The sequence below is a fragment of the Rhinichthys klamathensis genome, unplaced genomic scaffold (assembly GCF_029890125.1).
Source record: "Rhinichthys klamathensis goyatoka isolate OS25496 unplaced genomic scaffold, OSU_Roscu_1.1 h1tg000140l_1, whole genome shotgun sequence".
NCBI classification, from domain to species: domain Eukaryota; kingdom Metazoa; phylum Chordata; class Actinopteri; order Cypriniformes; family Leuciscidae; genus Rhinichthys; species Rhinichthys klamathensis.
This window is the reverse complement of record NW_026606675.1, coordinates 101,080-125,125: the sequence shown is the minus strand read 5'-3', so window position 1 is coordinate 125,125 and position 24,046 is coordinate 101,080. Positions and strand designations below refer to the sequence as shown.

The 24,046-nt window shown below is 39.4% G+C and overlaps 1 protein-coding gene across 1 annotated transcript in view; it reads left to right on the top strand.

Annotated features, from left to right (window-relative positions):
• The window catches only part of nxph1 (neurexophilin 1), a 30,893-nt gene extending 21,592 nt beyond the window's left edge, over nucleotides 1-9,301 (top strand). The window contains exon 2 of the mRNA XM_056257588.1: nucleotides 7,541-9,301. Within this exon, the coding sequence (XP_056113563.1) occupies nucleotides 7,541-8,305 (765 nt within the window). The 3' untranslated portion in view covers nucleotides 8,306-9,301. The remainder of the gene's footprint in view (nucleotides 1-7,540) is intronic.
• Nucleotides 9,302-24,046: the final 14,745 nt, after the last annotated feature.

Below are 24,046 nucleotides of genomic sequence, written 5' to 3'. Positions count from 1 at the left end.
ACGATACAAGTCTACGAACCCTGGCTTGTGTCATATTCATGTCAAATGATAATCAACGGAGCATTGAGCGTATGAGTCATGCGATAGCATCTGGATCTAAAACCTGTTCTGCTCACACAGTTTACCTAAAACACAACTGTGAATCCTGAAAATGGCATTCCACTGTGCTATTTTTCCATTGTTTTTCTATGCAGACCTGCACTAGACGGACGTTTTTGACAGCTGCTCTATGCTATTAAACGCAAAAACCACATTATGCAGCTTTTTAAGTTTTTCGTTTTTTACCATCCATGCTTAATACACGCTAGACGAACGTTGTTGAGCATTGCGCAGTGTCTCGCTTCCCTTTTGTTGTTTTTATATCGCCATATCGAGTGAAATGAAGTTCATCTTTCGAAAACGTGTCGTTTTCCATTTCTCAGCGCAATGTCTCGCCTTTTAAAGGCAAAAACACGTTCTGTGTGAATAAACACCGGGAGGCCGGTTCACCAGCCTGATCTCATGAAATGCGTCTCTATAGTAGTATTTATCATGCAATTTATACGCGAATTTTTTTTTTACGTGCATATGATACGCAGATTTCACGTGCATAGCATATGATACACCCACTTTATTACAGTGTGTATCATATGCACATACTGTAAAAACTCATTTTCGTGTATAATGCACAATAAATACATTGCGTGCTATAGAGACGCATTTCATGAGATCGAGATGGGTTCACACTGAACACATTTTGTTTATACTGCTTTTTAGTACTTTATCAACGTAAATCTATGCCAGACGAACTTTGTTGACTGTTGCACAGTGTCTCACTGCTCTTTCAGCATCCCGAGCATGAGAGATGCGTTTTTATTGTACCATATCAAACTAAAAACATGTCATATTTTGTTGTGCCATTTAAAGTTAAATGAAGTTCTACTTTTTAAAAAGACGAGAACACATTTTGAGTAAACTGCACCTAAGAACAAGAACTGCTGAATGTTTTCTGCTGCTTCGTGACTGTGTGTTAGATATACGAGTTTCTGTCATGCATTTTAATATTCTCATTAGGTTGTTTTGTAACTACATTTGTAAATGCAGAGAATGCATCTCGTACTAACAGTTTCTGTACGGTCTTTGTGTTACACTTCTGTTGCAATACCTGCAGTGTATCAGGGGAGTCCACGGTCATTGTTACAAACACACACTGGCTGCTACACACAACGAGCGTGACAGCCTGCTTTAATGGTGCGTCTAACGGCCTTCTTATGACACCATTAGGCAGTTCTAGTGCATGGTCACAGTCTGATATTCCATGGCTGCTTAGCAGCTGTCCAACTCTTGCAGCAAGCGTGTCTCTGCCCCAGCGGCCCTTCCTAAAGCACAGTGCTTAGTTATGTCGCTAATGGGCCTGTGCATTGCCTCGTACTCCTACAAACCAAACGCACGCAGCAGGCAGCAAGGAAGGGGGGTGCTAGAAGAGCCTGCGAGTGCTTTGTTAGCAGAAGTGGATTTAGTTGAAATCCATCTTAATTTTTGCCTTTCCTTTTCATTTCTCTCAGGACGGCCGCAGCGTGAAGCGCCTTGTTTAAGTGTCTAGGTTGTGGATGGCAGCGAATTGCTGAGGAGGAAGAAGATATGCACTGTTTTATCTCATCAGCTAGGCTGTAAATGTTGTTTGGGAGATTGTTAAAGTGAGGTACCGGAATGATCCGCTGAACAGTTTTATGGCATATTGTTTTGCACAGTGGAGGTTTTGGCCTCGACATAGCGGTTTTATTGATAAGGACCGTGTTTTCTCTGGAACATTGATCTCAGGTGGACGTTGTGATCCTTTATTCATTTTTTTGTAATTCTCCTTTCACTCTACGTTTATTGTATTTCTGTAGCATAAAGGTAAGTGGTGGAATGCAGTCAGGGTCACAGCTGAGGGCGTTCTTGCTCTACTCAGGGTTAAATCTATGCCCCCCCAATTTTTTTTTCCCTTCAGTACGTCGTCTGGGTTTGCGGTATATTCGTGGGTTTTCTCCGGCCAATTTTTTACCGGTCCAATCAGTGAATAGATGGAGCGGCTGAGAATTATGACGTTGAGGTCGTGCGCTAGTTTGAGTTGTAGTTCAGTAATGGCGGCGGAGAAGGATGCGAGCGTTGTGGCAATGCTGCCGAATATTCAGAAGTTAAAGCCGGAGCAAGAACAATCTTTGCTGAGTTTTGTTGGTGGCCATGATGTTGTGGCCCTCCTTCCCACGGGGTTCGGGAAAAGACATATACGTCACGTCCAAACGTTAGCGATTGGTTATGGCAGATCCAGAGTGGCTCTGGGCAGATCCAATAGTTTTAAACTTCAACAGAGTACCCGCCTACAAGGAAGTCAACACATGTCAATGGGGAGTGGCCAGAAATGTACGAGAGTCTGGTAGGACCAGGCTAGGTTATATCTGCTTCCTCTGCTCATTCTTTTACTGCTGACACTTTACAAAAGCTGTTATAACTGTTGCCATTATTGGCAGGCCTTTAGTCCACCTGATATTTCAACGCATTCTCATCCTTTGGCGTCATAAAGGTGACGCCATATGACATTTCGTCGAAATCTTACGCACATGGCATCCTTTAGCATCAATATAACACGCACTGTTATGGGTAGGTTTAGGTCTGGGGTAGGGTACGGTTATGACGCCTTGGGATCTGCGTCTCATATTCACGCTAAACGATGCCATGTGCGTTGGATTTAGACGAGCGTCACCTGTATGACGCCTTGGGTTCTGCGTCTCATATTGATGCTAAAGGATGCCATGTGCGTAAGATTTCGACGAAATGTCCAAAGCGTCACATGTATGACGCCAAAGGATGAGAATGGGCTGGATATTTTGTACGTCAACTCTATCAAAGAGATTGTATGACTCTGAAAGGAAGTTACCTCACACAGCAAGTGTACTTACTATCCATAATGTAGGTATAAGTGTGGAAATTTATCTTGGGATATATATAACTAAAATTAAATTTTATTGGAAAAGTATGTTTAATTTAAATTTATAATATTGATATGCTTATGGATATTATAAATTATTGATATCGAATGTCAAGTCACCTTAATTTATAAAGCGCTTTTAACAGTATGGATTGTTTCAAAGCAGCTTTACAGTTATAATAGAAATTACTGTGACAGATTGTTTAGACTTTACAACAGCATTAGGATAAAGTTATTGTCCAGCTAAAGTTCGTTTTAAATGATTCACTTCCGTTGCGAAGATCATTAGTTATTAACTTAGGGGCCGCTAACACGACACCGTTCTAAGAAAAACTCTTAACGCAAACATTTACAATAAAATGTATAATACAGAAATGGTTTAGTATGTATTTACACACACACTAATGTAAATATTAGTAAATATATACTTATGTACTTATTAGAATTATAATATTGCTATAATAGTAATACTCATTTTAAATTATTTATATATGAAAAATGTTAAAAATATATTTTTTATAGTTTCTTTCTTCATCATAACACTCACTGAAAGCACATTCTTCTGTTTTTTTTCTTCTTCCTCAAATTAAAGGACACCCCCTGAAGCTGAGGCTGATTATGATTTAAAAAGGTTATCATTTAAATGGTCTCCTTTAATGCGGCAGTTTTAAAAATGTGGACACCTGCAATAACGCTGGGAACAACCACATTGTAATGTTTCACTTATTAAAACAGCCCTGGCGATGTAATCAATGTGTCTATAATATGCTAGCTAACACTGTAGTTGACTTATTGATGCATATTAATACCTTTATTAGTGCAAATTAACATTCATATGAAACACAAATGTGCGGCAATAACATAATTGCATTTTCAGAATTAGCCTGTATAATTATTCCATTTAATCTGCTATCATTAATTACAACCAAATGTAAAGCTCGGGCTTATGTTAGGCAAGCAGGGTCTGTTTCTCTGCGTTTGTTAGGACTGCAGTGCAGTCATAGAGCATGTATTTCAAGGTTAAATACGGTCAGTGGCGTTAAACTGCTCACTAAATTTAAAGTTTTTCAGTCTTCAGACTTTTTCTTTTCTAATTTGGCACACCATTCTGTACACGACTGTTTATAATTTAAAAATATATATATTTGGCAAGTTACTAACATGTGATTTTTCGGTGTAAGCATGCATTTTTTTTTTCTTTTACATTTTTTATAATTATATATAAAATAATAATCTAATATTATATTCTATTTATTATAGATTTTAGTATTGGTGCTTGAATGAGCATGCTGACAAAATGCTGTGCTTTAACTGTTATTTGCACTGAGTATTGCTGAATATTTGCACAATAAAACCCTCTTGGAAACGTTACATCTTAATTCATAAATTACATCATAAATTCATCCCCTTTAAAACGGCACTACAATTCAGATGGACATACTTGGCTATTGTATCACATATTGCATTGTTTGTTTGAGTGTCCCACCATGGCTTTTGTGTTTTTTAGATGCTGTGTCCAAAATAGCCATTCACTCAACCCAAGTGGTTGATTTTTAAAATGCCATTTTACACATCCCCAGTTAGACTCCTGTATGGTTTGAATGAAAAAGTTTTGCATTTGTAAAAGCCTTTTAATTTTTATAATGATTGATGTTGTTTGGTTTGCTGTTGGGATAAAGTAGCCAGTATGATCCATTCTGTCTAACTTGAAGTTCTTAAAGCAGACAGACTCATTAAGACTCACACAAGGCACACAGATTCATGTACACACGCTGCTCTTGCTGACCTGATGCAGTGCAGTGCCTGGGGGAGTCCAGCTGTTTGTGCCTGGCTGGCCGGCTGTCAGTGGGTGAGGTGGGAAGGGCTTGGCCGTGACTCCCCCTCGAATGTGTTTACCAGATGCACTGTTGCCTCAGGTGAGCACTGCAGCTGGCTCTGTAAAGCTCCAGCAGTCGGGCTGGATCCAAGCCCATCATGGCAAGACAGACTGGACAGACCGAGGCTTGCATTCAGACATCCGCTATGTGTGCAGGCTTTATGCCCCGGAGAACTGACTCCTGACCAGTGTTTTGCTGTTTGTTCTGTCCACGTGTGAGCTTTTTAAGGTCGCCAAAGGTGGACAGACACAGACTAGCCATAGGCAAAGAGTTGGACACTTAAACCAGGCCTGTTTTTAGTTGTTTAATGCAAGTATTTAGATTTACCTTTTAAAGGTAGGTTAGGCAATTTGAAAGAATGAGATCCCATGCACCCTCCCTTCAGACCGTCTCCAAATCCATGCCTCCTCCAAAACACATGAACGTGCACAGCCAGAGCAGATTCAGATGATCACGTCACGCGTCACGAGAGATGGCGTTAAATTACCTCATGTCTCAAAGGACATAACATTACAATAATAATGAATGTAAACAGAGCTCTTACTTGTACCACCTGACTGCTGCTGTTTCATTTAGACTTTGATAGTGTCAAAATAGAAACGCATACATCCGAGGTCTGAGAACAGCTCAGAGTAGAACGTCACAGGTTGCCGTCTCTAAATTACATTCACGACATGGCATGAATGCAGTATAAGCTCGTGTTTTGGTTCAGGAGGAGGAACTATAAAAAGCGGCTGCTGTTTGTTTGCGGCGCTCAGTGACTGTCTGTCTACAACTCTCCATAGCCTTATTGAATGCGCTGATGACGTATGATGTCTGCGTGAGCAGGGTGCGCGGTGGTATGGTAATACATACGCTGACCGGCAGGTTTGACATCCAATCATTGCATTCGGACCGAATGTAATGACTGGATGAAAATGTTTTGGTCCTGAGACTTCCTAAAACAATATATGTATTTTTTTTTTATATATATATAGACCATTTCTGTCATTGATTTGCTATCAGGATGTGAAGAGAGTTTCAACCAGCATAACAAAAAGTGTTCATAAAAAAATATTTAACTGGCTTTTTGTTTTAAAATTAATGTAAGAGCTTTGTATTAAGCAGGTTAATCAGTCATTATAACAAATAAATCCCTTCAGGGTGGTACAAGACATTGTGATCATTTTGTTAAGGCGCAGTATGTAAAACTTTGCAAAAAAACATACTGAATGAGTGTCACAGAATAGTATTAACAGTAAAAAATAAAGAATAAAAATGAGAAATAATTATATAAAAGTGGAAGAAAATAAAAACTGATTATAAATTATAAATAATTACATTTGAAAACCAATTAAGTAGATCATATTTTTTTATTATTATTATTATTATTTTTTTTAACTAGCTGACTGTATCCTGTCTGTATGTTACATAGCTTATAATGCATTGGATGATGAATACATAAATGATCTCTATAATAAAGATCCATTTATTAATGCAAGTGCCCTCCCAGTCAGTCAGGCTGCACTGAACTTCACACAAATAGCTCCTTGAAACTTGTTCAGCCTTGGAATGTTTGTATTGCCCCTTCAGCAATCAACCATTAATAAATAATAACTCTGTCTTTAATCATCCACCCAGAGTGCAAAACATATTACTCTCCTTTAGCACAGGGCAAAGCCTCTTACGAGGAAGAGTAATGTTCCTTAATTTCTTTGAAACATATCTGAACTCTCCTCCCAAGGTTCTTCATCAATAGTCTTGATGCTTGTGAGGTGAATGTTGAGTTGTGTGTTTTTATTCATAAAAAAAAAAAAAACTAACATTTTTTGTTAGTACTGAGCATGAGCAGACGGCTATCAAGCAATTCCCAAGTTTTTAAGTTAAACTTATCTTAATTTGCATTTTGAACCACCCTTCAAGTCACATATTGATTACCTTTCAGGTTCGCAACGTGAAATCCTTAAGTGAGCCACGTGGCCTCGCTCCCACCCTGCGCTGTGTTTAAAATGGACCTGCATCGCCCTCATGCTTTACACGTGCTGTGAGGCCATTCTGTCCGAAGGGTCGGGCAGATTGGTAGCGAGACCTTATTTTCTAACTATCGATCCCAGGGGTAGCCCTCGAGATGCAAAAACCACCGCAAGACGGATCTGCTGTCAGGTCTTACAGTAGAAATCAGGCAATCAATGTCACGGCGCTCCGCCAGGCCCTGTATGGACCTAATTCCACTCATCTGCACTAAATGGAGAGAACCCAGTGGTTCATCAATCATCAATTCAAGGAGCACTGGCTGGTTAATAGTCTGCTCTTTACTCAAAGAATAGTCACCGGTATTATCAGGGAGGGCCGGCGGAGATGCCCTCCCCCACCCGCACGATGTGACGAGTTTGATCGCTGTATTCTTTTTTTTCTCATTCGCCACGCTCCGTTCTATTTCCCAGACGGCTCCTGTCAGCTAACAACGTTGCAAATTGAAGCTTGCGGGCCTGATCGATTATCTTTTTTCCCCCCTCATCCTAATCCATTTGATCTGTCTGTTGAGTAGGAGACTACATGATTGTGTGGGGGTGAGGGGGTCAATATCTCCCGAATCAAGAGTAATATCCACTTAATTCCTTTTTCCTGTCAAGCGGCACGGGATGAAATGCTCACTTGCTTTGCATTATACGTCTTCTGTAGCTCTTTATGGTTAAGACGGCTCAATAATGTCCTCTCCATCTTGCTTTCTTAGGTTTCAACTGCCCACGGTTCTATCCCGGGGAAGTCGGAGCTGCTCAAATCAGGGAGCCCCAAGTCGACACTAAAACATATATGGACAGAAAGCAGTAAGGACTTGTCCATCAGTCGACTTCTATCACAGACTCTCCATGGGAAGGAAAACGCAACAGCCCTGGACCTGCACTATGACACTCCGGAGCCTTACTCAGAGCAGGACCTGTGGGACTGGCTGAGGAATACCACGGACCCGCAGGACTCTAGGCCTCGAGCCAAACGGCGGCCGATGGTCAAGACGGGCAAGTTCAAGAAAATGTTCGGCTGGGGAGATTTCCACTCTAACATCAAAACGGTCAAGCTCAACCTCTTGATCACAGGCAAGATCGTCGATCACGGCAACGGCACCTTCAGCGTCTACTTCCGCCATAACTCCACGGGCCAGGGCAATGTGTCCGTCAGCCTGGTCCCGCCCACCAAAATCGTCGAGTTTGACTTGACGGCCCAGCAGTCGGTCATCGACGCCAAGGATTCCAAGTCCTTCAACTGCCGCATCGAGTACGAGAAGGTGGAGAGGGGCTCCAAAAACACGCTCTGCAACTTCGACCCATCCAAGACATGTTACCAGGAGCAGACGCAAAGCCACGTGTCCTGGCTCTGCTCGAAGCCCTTCAAAGTCATTTGCATTTACATCTCCTTCTACAGCACCGACTACAAGCTAGTGCAGAAAGTCTGCCCAGATTATAACTACCATAGTGATACTCCTTACTTCCCCTCTGGCTGAAGGTAGCTGCTGACATCACCTACATGAAGGACAACGAGAGGCAAAGGATGGAGCTCTCTCCCCATCCACAACAAATACATGTTCCCCGTACCGTCCATACCATGCTTTCATGGCCCGGATCTATTAAAACAACTTGACAAGAGAAGAAGTTGGCTGTTTGCACTTTCATTTGAGTGCTTTTGTTTGATCAATTGGTATCCTTTAAGTTACTGCACTTATTATTATTAATTTATTGTTTATATATTTTAATGTTATTAGGATATCATTTGACCACTGTGGTGTTGCTTGTATGACCATGTAAACTCACGATTTTGTCCTGTAATGTTCCGTTTTAATTTAGAAATGTGTAAGTGTTTGGTTTCTCAGAATATTTGTTTAATTAGTTAATTTGTACAAGTACATATATGTTTCTTAGAACTGCCATGAGGCCACGAGGGTGTAGATACAGTAGGACTTTTATTTTTAGATGGTAGTTCGCCTCAGAAGCGATGTCGCTGGAGAATTATTCGTGACCAGAATCTCAATGTTCCCTCCACCTGCAAACTTTTGAACACCCCTGGAGTCCCTATACGTTCATGAGTAATTCCTCCCAGCCCAAAGGCCCAAAGATGAGGAGAATGGCTTTGTTCTGCTGGTTATGAACAGGCCTTAACTACAGGCATGTTTTCTACCTATTACAAAGAAGCTGTACTATATAAATTGCGGATTGTTCAGCCCAAGCTGTCTCCTGTAGTTTAATAAGATCCAGGAATGGTTGGAGGGCTTGCTCATTGTCACTTATAATACACTGTAATGTAATGAATTCTATATCCTAGAGCCTAATTTGTATGACTGGTTTGTATTGTACATAGTTGATCCTGATGGAGCTGCTTCTGTATATGCCTTCATTCATTGTCTGTTAACCCAAAGCCCCTCTCTCTCTCTCTCTCTCTCTCTCTCTCTCTCTCTCTCTCTCTCTCTCTCTCTCTCTCTCTCTCTCTCTCTCTCTCTCTCTCTCTCTCTCTCTCTCTCTCTCTCTCTCTCTCTCTCTCTCTCTCTCTCTCTCTCTCACAGAACCCCATTCCATATATGCTTGTTCTCGGTTCCTCGGACAAAGAAACTGATGTTGCTGATGTAGATGTGAACTCCATGAAATCCATGCTCTTGTACAGGGGCTGTAAAACTGTCAAAATATATATTAGAAGTACTTATCATCTGTATGATCATGTTTACTTTCAGGGGGAACAAGGGGATGGAGATGTACAAATGAATAAAATACTGAAAGTTTTATCAGGTGAAGTCTTTGTTATTGTGTGTTACTCCGAATGTTCTATGAAAATCATGTTTTTGTCTATATGCTTTCCTTAAAAGTTCCCCATTACTGAATGTACATACAATTTCATGAAATACTAGTCCTAAAACTTGGTCAAAAGTAATATGCAGTTTAAGGGGTCAAATGACATATAACATTTTCCTTCATCTTTTGAAATACTTTTTTTTTTTTTACTGGGAAAGCAGTACGCTAATGAAATTTAAGTTATGACTGTGAAATTGTCAAGCTCAAAAGAAGAACTTTATACCCTTGTTGCCACACGGTTTGGTAGTCTACTGAGAAGGGAGATCTTTAATTTGCAGATCCAATATATCTGAGTGGCAGGAAGTGGAGATGGTGAGAGCGGCAGACCGATAGTGTGGGTTTCAGGAGCAGGGACTGCCACAAAACACTCCATTGCAGCAGTTAGGATCAGCGGTCCGCTGTAAAGTGATTAGGGCCTCCGGCGGGAACAATCCACTGACTTTAGCTGGCTCACAACTTATCAGTAATTAAAGAGGGCGCTAGGTTTATGTCTTCATCGCCTGTCTACAGGGGTTTTACAGACAGGCTCATTTTGGAGCTGTCTAAAGTAAGTTTGCCTTAAATTTACTCTTTCTAATTATCCTAAAAGATTAGGTTTTGCACTGTTAGGGCATCTATCTATCTATCTATCTATCTATCTATCTATCTATCTATCTATCTATCTATCTATCTATCTATCTATCTATCTGTCTATCTATCTATCTGTCTGTCTGTCTGTCTGTCTGTCTGTCTGTCTGCCTATCTATAGTCTGTCTGTCTACTCCTTCCTTCCTCACTTCCTTCCTTAGCTTTGCTGTATGTTGTTTAATATACAAAGTTAAGCATTAAAGCAGTATTTCAGTGCATCAAATAAACATATTTATGGTATTTTTATACTGCTTTATGATTTTTTTTACAGGCCTTATAAGTTGTTTTGCTGTGACTGAAAACCACTAGACTTATCTAATATACATACATTCACTTATTCACTAAACACACACATATATATATATATATTTGATATATCATTATATGCTTGGCTGGTTTCTCAAAACCTAATAAATGATAATGTTCTTAATCAACTTGTTTGGTCCATTGGTAGCTCCCCTCCTGCGCAGGAATGAGAGACAGAACAGCATTTCTCCCCCTGGTGGGTCAGAACACTTCGATCTCTATAACACAACCTCCGGCAGAATCATAATTAAATGACAGAATAACCAAACGCAGTATTTATTGAATTATGACGCCCACAGCCGCACCCGCCCCTTCCTTTGGCTGAGCCCGTTTCCGCCGCATGGAGGGGCCTGACTATCATGTGTGTATTTAACTCAGATGTTGCTCAATACAGATTAAACGCTAAACACCTTCATGATAAATAGCTTTAATACCTCCAGATCAGATTTAGTAGCTTTCTTTCCCTGCTTAGCACTTCACAGCCATCCCAGGGGGGACAAAATGTGCCTTAAAGTCAGGGAAATTCCCAACAATGGGTTTTGGTCTCCTGCCCAACATTAAGCCATCCCAGCCAATCCCATCCCACTCCTCCGAGCTCTGCTTTTGCCTCTGCAGAATTTCTGTTTTAATCAGAAGCGGAATGGAAAAGGACCCTGTGTGCCTCTGGGATATTTTTCCATTAACCATTCTGACACATGACTGACTGTGGGGGATTATTGGTTTTTGAAGAACTATTAACAGCTGTACATTTGCATTTTAATACAGTTCTCCTCCACTACTAATGCAATTTTGGTTCGTTGCTTTGTTGCCGCCTTGTTCCTAGAGCAATTCAGGCTAACAGCAAAAAGGCCCTCCGGCTTTAATCATTTTAATTGCCATGAAAAATTTGTTTTCATTAATCACTCCTGAATCTCCGCTACTGTGAGAGCGAGCGCGCCATTACTGCTCCTCCTTAAAAGTGTTACTCATCATTTCCTGAAAGTTTGCTACAACTGTGGGCACATTTACACCTCAGACTTCTAAATGGCTAGAGGGGGGCATTTCAGGACAGCGCTGGAATTTTTGTTTATTAAATGTTCGGAAAGAACATGAAAAACGGGCTATTAGGATAGAAGAATGTCTTACATAAAAAAAAATGAATAGTCTTTTTTCTACTGGGTAAAACATTTTTGAGCACAATTTATGAGTCTCCACACTCCTAATTACGAAATCAAAAGACATTTTGTGGCTGAAAACACATTCAGGGTTCTCTACCAAAATGCATCCCTTGCTTTTATTGCAGCACTGCGGGTCATCATGTGAACTTTCTGTGCATTTACAGCTTATTCAGATGTAACATTTCCTTTGATTTTTGCACAAGAAGGTGAGGGAGCGGCCCGGGCTGGGTCTGTGGAGAGATGGTAACCTTTGCTAAAGCACCTCCATTACCATTTCTGCATGCTGTCTGGATTCATCTCCCTCTCCAGCAGCCAGAAGGTTAGCACGCCACATTAGGCATTATGCATGAAGGTGTCATTTGAGACACAATACAACATTTTCAAACACCACTGATATTTCCAGCTTTGTTTCAGTCACCTTCTGCTTCTCTGGACATTGTACTACAGCTATAAAAGTGATAATTAATTACCAGACAATGTCACAGCACCATGTGAACCAGGGTTTTGAATTAGCTTGCAATTTGCTCTCTTGTGGAATCTCATTGGATGCTTCAATTTTTAAACATTTCACCTGCACAAATTTCATATTATGCCCTACATTTCAGAAAACCCAAACAAAAATTGGTTATTACTAATTTGTCTGCAGAAACAAGTTGTTATGCACTTCATGCTACTTTATGACGTAGGCTATTAGAGATTATTAATGTCTATATTATGTCAACATCCAGGCCTACATTTACACATAATACTGGGCACTTAGTTCCAGAAAAACAGATTAAAATACTTTTAATGGAATGAAATGATACAATTTTAGAGGTAAGAACCCAGACACCAACGTGTCGGCCCAGATCCAGCCCACATCTGGTACGTGTGGACTTCTCATTTATGAATAAAACACAGAATCAGTTGCTCTTTTTTATTCACAACGAAGCTACTCTTATGATTTAGCTATAGGCCTACTTTTATCTTTGATATTTACAGTAAATGTGCAAATTAATACATGGACTATTATTTTAGCCGCTAAAGAAATGTCATTAAAATTTAAACATTTTAATTGTTTATGGGAAACTTGTAGAATAGGACTAAAACATTTAATTGTGAATGTACTACAGATTTTCCACATAACCATTGTTAAATTACATCCTCATTCACAGTATATCATGTGGTCAAAGGAAAGCTTTTTTTGGTCACATTTTAGACGGTTGGGTTTTTTTTTTTTTTTTTTTTACATTATGGAGCATTTTATCAACTAAATGCATCGTTTTGGGGGGAAAGGGTGGGGATTTTTTTTCTGATAATATGAACAAAATATGAGTTAACTTTAAGATTTAATAAAGGCGCGTGCCCTGTATAAGGCACTCCATATATGGGCAACCACACTCTGAAAGTGCCAGAAGCTAAAGCAGTTTTACTAGTTTTGAGAGCGTGACGTGTTCAAACAGCACGCGACAGATCCAAATAGAAGAAAAATGATAGTGCAAGACGGTCAAGCGTTTCATCGCTGGATGGAGAAGAGATCTTTAAAGAAACAGGTATCGATTTTTTGCCACTCAAGTGGAGTTTTAATAATCATAATTATGAGGTCCAAGAACATGAATGACCAAGCGAAGTTACAAATGGGAAACTCGGAATTCTAGATAGATGATACCAGTTGCCAATTTGTGACTTTGAAAGGGACATGTCGATTTGAAATATCACAGACAAAGAGTGTTGGCGTCACTTTGTAGGCCAAAACGCACGAGCATTTTAGCAGTTCCGGTTCCGTCGTCCTGAAGTCAATGGGGTTTTTGGTTAAATGGCTAAAATAAGGTCTGTGGTCAACACAAGCTCAAGACACTTTCATGTTTTATTCCACAACATAAAATACATCAGTATTACCCATAGACAGTATAATAAGTGGACAGAGCCATCTCATTGGAACTCAGTTGAGACAGTTGAAGCCCATTTTAGGCGATTTTTGAGCACTTCCGTTCCTGACGCGCAGACTCAAACCAACTCAAACTAAGCTTGATGACGTGAGCAACCTGTCTGACAGACATTAATCTTCTAGTAGCTGTGCGTGAAAATTGCCAACGTTAATCTTGCAGAGACGGGGAACTTGAGCAAAGAGTTCTTTGGCGTGAGTGAGCAGGAGTAAGTATTCCGTTGCTTTTATGGACTCATTATCTATGGGCTTCTCCCTTGACGGGACGTCCCCCCGATTGCCTGCGAGCTTCTCCTCCTGTCTGTACGGTAATTTCTGTACAGCGCGACAGAGAGTCGAGTGGTTATGACGCAATCGTTAGCCTATTTTAACAAAATCTGTTTCTACGGGGCCATAATGTAACATAGAAGGTAATGGAGCCCTTTATACATTGTCGTGTTTCTTTAGAAATAAATAATGGACAAATGGAGTCTTTAAACGCCTCAGATGTAAAGTTATTCGCTGTCAAAGTGACGCCAAAATGAATGGGAGTCAATGGAAATGCTAACGCAAGTGAAGTTCTGCTACAACATGGCGGCACCCGGCCGGCTTCAACTTCCGGTCGATGGATTACCCCCTTGGTATTACACCACTTGTGATTTTTTTCTAAGCTGTTACGCCTCTTGTAAAAGGCGGTTGGTAACAAGTGGCTAAATGGGACTACAGAGGATGTCGGGGAAATTAAACATCATCACGCCTAACAGGTAAGATCAGTCCGCTTTTACAGCATCGTTATGCTTATAATTGTGCTCTTATAAACTATTCTAACTAGATCTTTCTGGGATTTTTTTTTTTGGATAAAAACTGCAAGTCTGGATAGTGGTTTAGTTCGTTTATAGCCTACCTTTAGCTTTTTACTTCTGGTGACTGCATTTAGGCTTCAAAATTCATAAAAGTTGTGTTCATCTGTGGAAATTATCTTGATGGACAAAATGTGTAAGCATCAAACTTCTGTTGATCACAGAGCTGTTTTTTTTTTTTTTTTTTGCGATAATCCAAAACCCTATGGAAAAATATAAACCTATTGGGTTTTTGTTGAGGGAACTAGTGTGACGCTAACTGCCGGTTGGCCTACAAAGTGACATCATACCGTACAGGTATGACGTCAGAACCCGAAAGAAACCTGACAATACTTTGATGTTTTGTACAATGTAGGCTACACTGCACTCACTCACAACCTAAACTGTCTTATTTCAAACATAGGCCTACATTTATGTTTTCAAATATAAACATAACTGCTTCAAAATTTGTGTTTTTTGTAATTTACATTGTAGAACAAAACGTCAAAGTATTAGTCAAGTTGTGTTTACCACAGGCATTATTACTTATAAATTGCGGCGCTTTTATAAATCCCCCCCCCCCCCCCCCCACATAAGAAAACCCCATTAGAAAATCCAAAGGGAACCAGTGGTGTTCTGGGTTTTAATGTCATACCTGCACCACTCTATTAAGTTTGTAAAGTGAATAGTAATACATTTATTTTTTCATATTTTTAAAGTACAGATGCATTTGGGTTTGTAAAAAATACAAAGTTACTTTTTAGGAGGACTTGAATGCACCATAATAGTTTAGTGGAAGTTTGGTCAAGTCACTTAAAGCACCTTTAGTGATTGACCAGGAACAGTTAGTCAAAGCTTTTCCAAAGAAACTCAGACATTTTTACAAGTCTACACACATCAAAAACTTACTGTAAAACAAATCATTACTGAGGGGAGAAATTCAGCTCTTGAAAAGTGCATGGACATTGTTTTCATGGATTGCTGATCCCTTATGCAGAAATGAACAATGGCTGTTTTCCACATGGCTGCATTTGTCTTTTTCTCAGTTCGTTCTCTGGATTAGAGTTAATGAAGGGGTCCATAGGGGAAAAGACCACTTCACTCTAAACTACACTCTGATCGAAAAAGGAAATTGTGGAGATTTCACATTTTTTAGCTCTATCTGTATTAAACAAGGTTATGTGAACCGAGTAGCACATCTTTGAAGATAAATCCGGTAATATAATTTAAAATATCATGTACAGTAAATTACCTTATTTATACTGGTAGACAGATAATGCTAGTACATTAATTTAGGTCCACACAATAGAATCATATTTCATGTGTGAAATGCATGTAAGGGCACATGTTGTTTGCTATATTAAATGTCCCATTTATTATGTTATGGATTTGAGCATGATATAGTAGCAGAGCTGTGAGAGTAGCTGATCTATTTAAAAACAAAAACAGTTATAGTTTTTCCAGTAACAAGCCACTTTTTTCCTACAAGTTTTTGACACTGAATTGGACATTCAGCTTTACTTTTTATACTTCTATTTAATTAAATGCTGCTATTTGTCAAACTGTCAAAATCTTAAAGTTTGGAAAGCTACAGTTTCAAAGCAGCTTCAACGTTCAGCAAAAATCTCTACATTCTCAAATAAACACCTTTACAACCAAGAATACACCTTAATAATATAACCTAAAATGTTACTTGACCTCTATGTCCATCTTAGAAAGTATAGCGCAACATTACAGTTAAGTGAGCAGGGCCGTCTGAATTATTTAGAAAGAATATGATGATGTATTACAGTGTGTGTGTGATGGAGAGAGAGAAATATACCGGCTAGTTATCATCATTCACCCTCACCGTAAGTAAACATAAATATTAATGAAAAAACATCACTCAACAAAGCCCTTTTGTACCTGGGCTTGTCAAGTTTGTCACTGATAATCAAAGCAAGGTGAGTCTGGCATTGAGATGTATCGAGGAGAGGTAAAGAAAGAAAGAGTGAGGGGGGCGTGCAGTATAGTATGGGTAAAAGCACTGTTTGGATTTGCAGCACCATCCTAAAACCACCCTTAATAAGATTAATGTAGCCCCCAGCCATGCTGTTCCGCCTGGCAGAGGATCAATCGAAAAAAGGCAAGAGCATATTAAAAGGATTATAGATTAGCAATTAGATGTCTTTTGACTGGGGGAAAAAGATACTCAATGAGGTGAAATATGGCTCTATATTTTTCACCTTAGTCTAAGTCAGCATTTCAGAGGTAAAAGAGGCATTACTGAGAGAGCCACAGTAAAAGAGAAGGAGATTGGGTGGGGAAGATGCTGAAGAGAGGAAATGACAGGACAGCCTTTTCCTGGTGATCTGATTGTCATAGGTGATCTCTCCCGGGAAGACTTTCCAATCATAAGTCAGACCGAATCAATGCAGGGCTGAAGATGTGCATTTCTTTGAGCTGCTATGAACACATTCGTAACCATATTAACTATCTACAGTATATTTGTTTCCATTTTAAATCTGATCCAGGCCCTGTCAATCATTTCAGTGTAATCACACATGATGGACCTTCTCATGCTGAAACGCGTCCAGCAACTTATTTGGGGTTGTTGTGCCTTTTTTCCCCATCGTTGATTTCACAAAATACAGCTCTAGTCAACTCCTGAGGTGGGAAGTGGACTGTGTCCAATGTATATTGATTTATGGCCCACCTCACCCCCCCTGTTTTACTAGTGCTGTAGAATGCAGTGTGCAAGTATGTCCACTAACAAATGGACTACTTCATTGGTTGTGACAGCTCCATTGGGTTTGATGGACAGGAACTAATTTCTCCATCATACGCAAATAAAAACAAAAAGAATGAAACTGCATAAGTTGCTTATTAGAGCAGGTGTTGAGCAAACCCTATAAATGCTAATACTCCCTGTGTTCCCGGCTGCTGCTTTCGACTCTTTTGGTGACATAACCGAAATTTCGCAAATTTCTTGTGCCGTTTCTAGTGGGGCAAGAGGCAAAAGAACCAGTGCACTTAAGATTCAATTAAAGATAAATGGATTTGTTGGCTGTCTAATTTTAATTATAGTGCTACAAAGAGTGCAATTTCTGAATTATCTCTGCCTGAGTTAAGTTAAGCTAGATTATGTGTTATGTTTGGTATAAACATTGATAACATAATGAGATACAATCTAATTAATGTTCCCTTTAAAGGCCTCTTTTTTTTACTTTCATGTGCATAAAACAATTAAATAATGCTGTATCAAAGCAATATAGTTCGCATACATGGGCTAAGCTACAATATAAAACAAAAGGCAACATGCCACAAATAAACATAAGGCAACACACAGGTCTACATGCTGTAGCTGTACTTTATCAGCCTTTCAGTCACCGCTGCTCCAGTTACCAGCGAGAAAAACTCGGGTGCATCACCCACGTCTGACATCAGATGACCAACGGAGGTTTAGAAGTAGTTCAGACAAGTGTGTCTGGTCATTTGTACTGAAAATTCAGAGGAAAAAAACATTTGATGGGTGGGTTGCTCTCAGGACAGGAGGTGCAATATTCGAATTTTAATTTAAAAGTGCACTTTTATTTAGGGAAGCTTTTGCTCCGAGTATGTTCTTTCGTAAGTTGCAAATAGAGACTTTATGGAGATATTTGCTGAGCATTAACTTTGTCTCAGATGTCTTAAAATTCTTTAGGATAAATGAAAATATGCATTGTTGACATACAGCAAGAGTAATCACTTTATTTTTTAACGTGGAAGTAAGCTATTTTCTGTGAATGTGTGGAGACTTCCGATTCATTTGCTGCTGTAGGGAAACAACAGGAATAAAAAAAAAAAAATGCTGTAAAAGGTCAAATAATATGCTCTACAAACCAGTGTTTATGATTACAATAATAAATTGAAAGAACATGAAAAGTAACAGTTTGCAATATCAAGCATAACAGACAGTTTTAGTACTGCTAAAATAAATGAAAGCGGACAAGACCGGAAGCCTCGACACAATCAAGTTACAGTGGCGGAGTCTGCTCTTACACTAAAAAATGACATGATCAAAAAGTCATGACAAAATATGTATGATAACATAACTTACTTCAATGACATCTTAAGTTGCATGAGATTCAACTCATTTTTTAAAGTCAGTTTAAAGTAATTTAAGTTGAAATGACAAACATCAAAGTTGATTGTGCTTAAAAATTAAAGGCAGCAATTTTCTTTTTTGTATAGGGAATAGAGGTGATTCAAAGTAATCTGAACAGCATATGTTTGAGCTCAGACTGAATTTTGAGTGGACTTTTGAGCGCAGACATTAGTATCTTGGTATTTGGGAAATTTTGAGCATAGTGTGAGACGTTGAAATCTCTTCTGGAACTCTACAAGAGACGCATTGAAATGACTGTGGTATCTGTAAAAGTCTATTTTTTTCTGTCTATTTAATTGTATTGCAAGAAACAGTTGATATATTAAAGGGTTAGTTCACCCAAAAATTACTCACCCTCATGTCGTCCCAAACCCATAAGACTTTCATTCATCTTTGGAACACAAATGAAGATCTATTTGATGAAATCTGAGAGCTTTCTGTCCCTTCATTGACAGCTTACGCAACTACCACTTTCAAGCCCCAGAAAGATAGTAAAGACATCATAAAAGAAATCCATGTGACTCCAGGGCCCGTATTCATAAAGAATCTTAATGCAAAGAGTAGCTCCTAGTGACAAAATTCGAAGAAAATTCTTAGAAATGTGGTCGCTTACTCTTAAAATTAAAGAAAACAGTAATTGAGAAAGTATCTTAACCCTTAAAAGAGGTCTTAAGGTCAAAATTGTTAGGAGCACGGACGAGGACTTTTAAGAGGCTTAAGAGTTTCTTTAGCAGAGGAGAAAATGGCAGAAAGACGAAGAGGGAGAAGAAATGTTGCAGACAATGGATGACAGTGAGTTAATAAGACGCTATAGATTGACACCCGGCCCGAATTTTCCTTTAAGGATGGCCTTGTGCTCATCCACTGACTGGGCTAACAATAAACGGTGACTACGTTTACATGCAGCCAATTTTCGGGTTATGGTCGGGTTAAGGTCACTATTCGGGTTTCTGAAACATTAGGAATAACCCGTTTACATGCGTGAGCAGAGAGAGTTTCTCCTGTATACATGGAATTGCAATATCCCGATGTAAACGGCGACGCACGGTTAGCGTCAAGACGTACGAACAACCTTAAGACGCAATATGCGTCATTTCCGATTCTTCTTCCTGTATCCAAAGACAACAACAGCAGCAGCACGCGGATAATGAATAGTTCGGGGCAGATAGCGATCGCCTTTGTTTGCGCTTTGGTGCTGGTACTGACCTCGCTCCAAAAGTATGCTGTGCTGCGTCTCGCCATGTTTACTTCCGGTATACTGCACGCAGGTTTTTGTATGCGCCGAGAAGTTCCTCTACTCAAAAGACCAAGATTCCTTGCGAATAGAACATGCGCAGAACACTAATCACTATGGGGATATGCCGATGCGCGTTTACATGACCAAAAATTCGGGTTAGAAAAGGGTTACCCCAGGTATCATATCCCGGTTTTTAAAATCCGGGATATAAGCATATTCGGGTTTTTGCAGGTGTTTACATGGCCGTGCGCGACCGGGTTATTGCTAATATTCCGGTTTTGAACGGGTTATTGGCTGCATGTAAACGTAGTCACTGTTCCTCTGTCCCTCTGGCTTTCTCGTCCTTCTTGGTTTTGATTCCATGTTTGTTACATTAAAGCCAACATTCAAACCACCACTTAAATACACATGCCAGCAATCAGTGTAATTGGAAAGAGTGGAACCATTTTTATCATTCTAAGCCAATCAAACACCTTATAGGAAATTAACAGCATGGTAAATAAAAAAAAAGGATTTATATATACATATATAATGTGTGTGTGTGTGTGGTAAAATAGGAAAAATGATGCATGTAATTTCAAAGTGAAGGCTTAGAATAGACCCTCTAGTTAAAATCACTCTTTTTTTCCCTCCTTGGACAACCAACCAATCACAGTCTTCAAAAGGTTGTGTCATACATAGCAACGGGGTCAACCCCGCCTCCTCACTAAGGTGAAAGTTTTTGTTTTTTCCTTACTCAGTTGCTCTCAGATCGGTCCCGAATCGCTCTTAAGCTAAGACTCCTACGTAAAAGTTTTTAAGCTAAATTAGGAAGATTCTTAGAATCTTTATGAATACGGGCCCAGTGGTTTAACCTCAATTTTATGAAGCTACGCAGGTGCTTTGTTTGTGCAAAAAAACACAATTTACAATTTTCTTTTTTTACAAAATATGAATCTCCACCACGATGCGTGTGTGTTGTGTTGGCGCGAGAGCAGTCGTTGTTGCGTGTACGTACGTCAGAAAGTAATATTTTGTAAATAAAGTGGTAAATTATGTTTTAGGCAAAAAAAAAGAAGCACTTGCATCATTTCATTTTATTGTTCCATTGATGCTCATTCAAAATTGGTGGGGTATTTTAATGAAATATGCAAGCAAATATTGCTGCAATCAATCTATAAATCTAATATATTTGATTATATTATAGTAGATGTGTTGTTAGTTAATTGAATCACAGTTTTGGATGACAAAAATGATATATCAAAGAGATCTCTAATCTGATTTTTACTTGATGGATAATGATATTTAAATCCAGGTGGCAATGATACAGTATTGTGTCACAAGTGTTCAATTCTCAGTGATGAAGAAATGCATGTTTTAATCTAATTTTACACATCAATCTAAATGGTAATATTAACATTGTGATATTAAATGAAGCTTTCTTTTTCAGTACCCTGAAGAGCTGACAGGCTCTATACAGTGTCTGCGCAGCTCAGGCGATACTGTAAGTATGTCCTTTTCCCCTCTCTTTCATCGAGTGGCCAGCTTCATCAGTGAATCCCGACAAAATCCCTGCATACATAATGGCGGCTGTCAGCCTGGCTGTAAAGGAGACCATGAAGAACTTCCTCTAGAGTCATCGTTATCATGTGTAAACCCTTGTACTTAGCCCTGTCACCTGTAATTAGCATCAGTGGAGAGCAGCCGTGAGTTGACACATTGTTCTATGACAACCGATCAAAGCGCCTCTCTCTCTCTGTGCCTCCCTCTGTCGTTCGATGAGGGGACAGTTAACTCTGAGAGGAGATGTTTGGTAATACTTCTGAGGCCCCAAAATGGATATTTTTCATGTTACATCATCCACACCTCTCACTTGGCATTTTATTTACAATGTGTTTGATGGAAATGGCCTGTCAGCTGTGTCAGTTAGTTGCGCAAAGATTGATTTCCTCTATCTAGAAACATTTTCTATTGGATTCTGACACTTAATTGTGTCAAAGATTGATCTGCTGTAATTACTGAATCAGAGGTTATGACTAGAGCAGAAGATTTCCCCGATGATTTCAGTGGATTCAACTTCTGTGCCCTCTTTATTTTCTAATTTAGTGATAATTTGGTTATCCATCGCAATTTATAGCTCACCTCTTTTAGCAACAATGAAGTTAAGTCCAATTTTTTGAAGATAACTCTTTCCCCGCCAGTGTGTTTTTAAAAAGTTGCCAGCCACCGCCAGCATTTTTGATCATTTCCACTTGAATGTGGGTACGTTTTATACAATAAAGCAACATTTTGAGCAAAAAGCTGAGAAAAATGTGGTGTTGTCAAAGACTACCTCTGGATTGGGTTCAGAACGATAATCAAAACATGGAGTAGATCGAGTCCATCAACACTCTGTAGCAACAACGAGAATGCAACCCACACGAGTGAAGCGTTCGTACATAATCAAACACAAGAAACTGCATATTCCAGATTAGCCCCAGGCTATGAGGCAAAAGACCCTTGTGTTGTTTAACTAAAGGAAGGACGTTGTCAATGTTTTATAATTTGGCAAGAACAGATCTGTTCAGAAATGGTGAAACAAGAGGCCCTAACAAGGAGTCACCTGACCCCTGCGACTAAACAGACTGAACCATTCAGCGTCCCGAGCTAGTTTTCCCCTCATCAATTATTACATCTCCTTAAGGCTGAAAAAGTGGACTTGCATACAAAAATACCCTTTGTCTTGAAGACAACCATTTGCGAAACTAAACCCTCACGTGGTACACACCACGGATGCACAAATGCTGACCATAAGGACACCCACACACACACACACACACATAAGGACTTTCCTCCAATTCTCCAATACCAATAAAACTCATCCCAGAACAATTCTTGACTGACCCAGAATCAAAATCATGTAACATAACAATTATATATTGTGTTTACAACCCCTGTATGTGTCTATTCTGCTTAGATGACATCTAAGTCATGTAATTGTTTTGAATATTAGAGATACTGGAATGAAAGTGTCGTGTTTCCTATCATTATGCTCGTATGTGTTTAATTCAAAAGATGGCTTGATTGAAATCTGTGTAAAAATGTTTATGTTCTTAAAAAAGGAAATTATGTCTAAACTGAATCCTCTGTTCAGCTGATGAGTAAGCAGACCACAGATAACACATGATTCGCGATGAGAGAAACGGGGGGGGATAGAAAAGACTCCCTTCTCAAATAACCATATAGTATCTTATTGTCCGAATTCCAAATTCCTCCAGGAGGCGGGACAAACATTTTGAGTTTAAAATCTTAGACCTGAACACAGAATCTCTCTCTTGTGATGCTCTCTTGTGATGTGCTCTTGCCCTCTGCTCTCTGGTGATGCTCTGGTGACTCTCTCTTGTGATCCTCTCTTGTGATGTGCTCTTGCCCTCTGCTCTCTTGTGATGCTCTCTTTCGGCAGAACAAGCCGAGTGGAGCCGACGATGGTTATAGTAACCATTTAGACGCAGAGACAAATGACCCAAATCAAGATATGGGTTAAAACAGATTTAATTCAAGCCACATCGTCACACTTTTCTTTCTTTTCTTAGTTTGTTTTCTTTTCCTTTAAAAGTCTCGGTTCTAAGTTAAGTGTTGCTGCAAAGTTTCGTTTTAATGTTTCAACTGCAAAACCAGCTTTCAACTTCAAAGACTTTCATTCATCCGTGCCAACACACCACGTGACTGGCTGTCCAAGATATATCAAGCACGAGGAGACCGCCAGCCAAACCACGGACCCGGGGAACACCTTTACACCGACAAAAGGGAATCCCCAAAAGCAACGCAAGGACAAGCAAGTACCTCCAGACTTTTAGCTGAAACTACAGGTGCATTTTAATATCAAATTGAATTACCCGCCTAAGAAACGATAAAAGGGTGAAATTAATTATTGATGGTTCGTTCAGGTCATGTCTTTTAAGTGCATATAGAAACTTGGGATCTCATCTAACTCCTAAAACTCAGTCTTCCTCACTCTCTGTCTTTCTTCAACTTGTATGAATGCGTGTGCGTGTGTTTGTGTTATATTAGTTTTATGTGTGTTAGTCATAGGCTTATAATCAATAAAGTATTGTTTGTATTTGAAAAGAGAAGCATTACTTGTGTTACGTGCTTACCGATTTACTGTCTTGAACTTCGATCTAAGTTACCTATGCTTTGACCCTTGATTTATTTCTTAATTTAGCTGTTAGCTGGGAATTAGTCTTTCTTG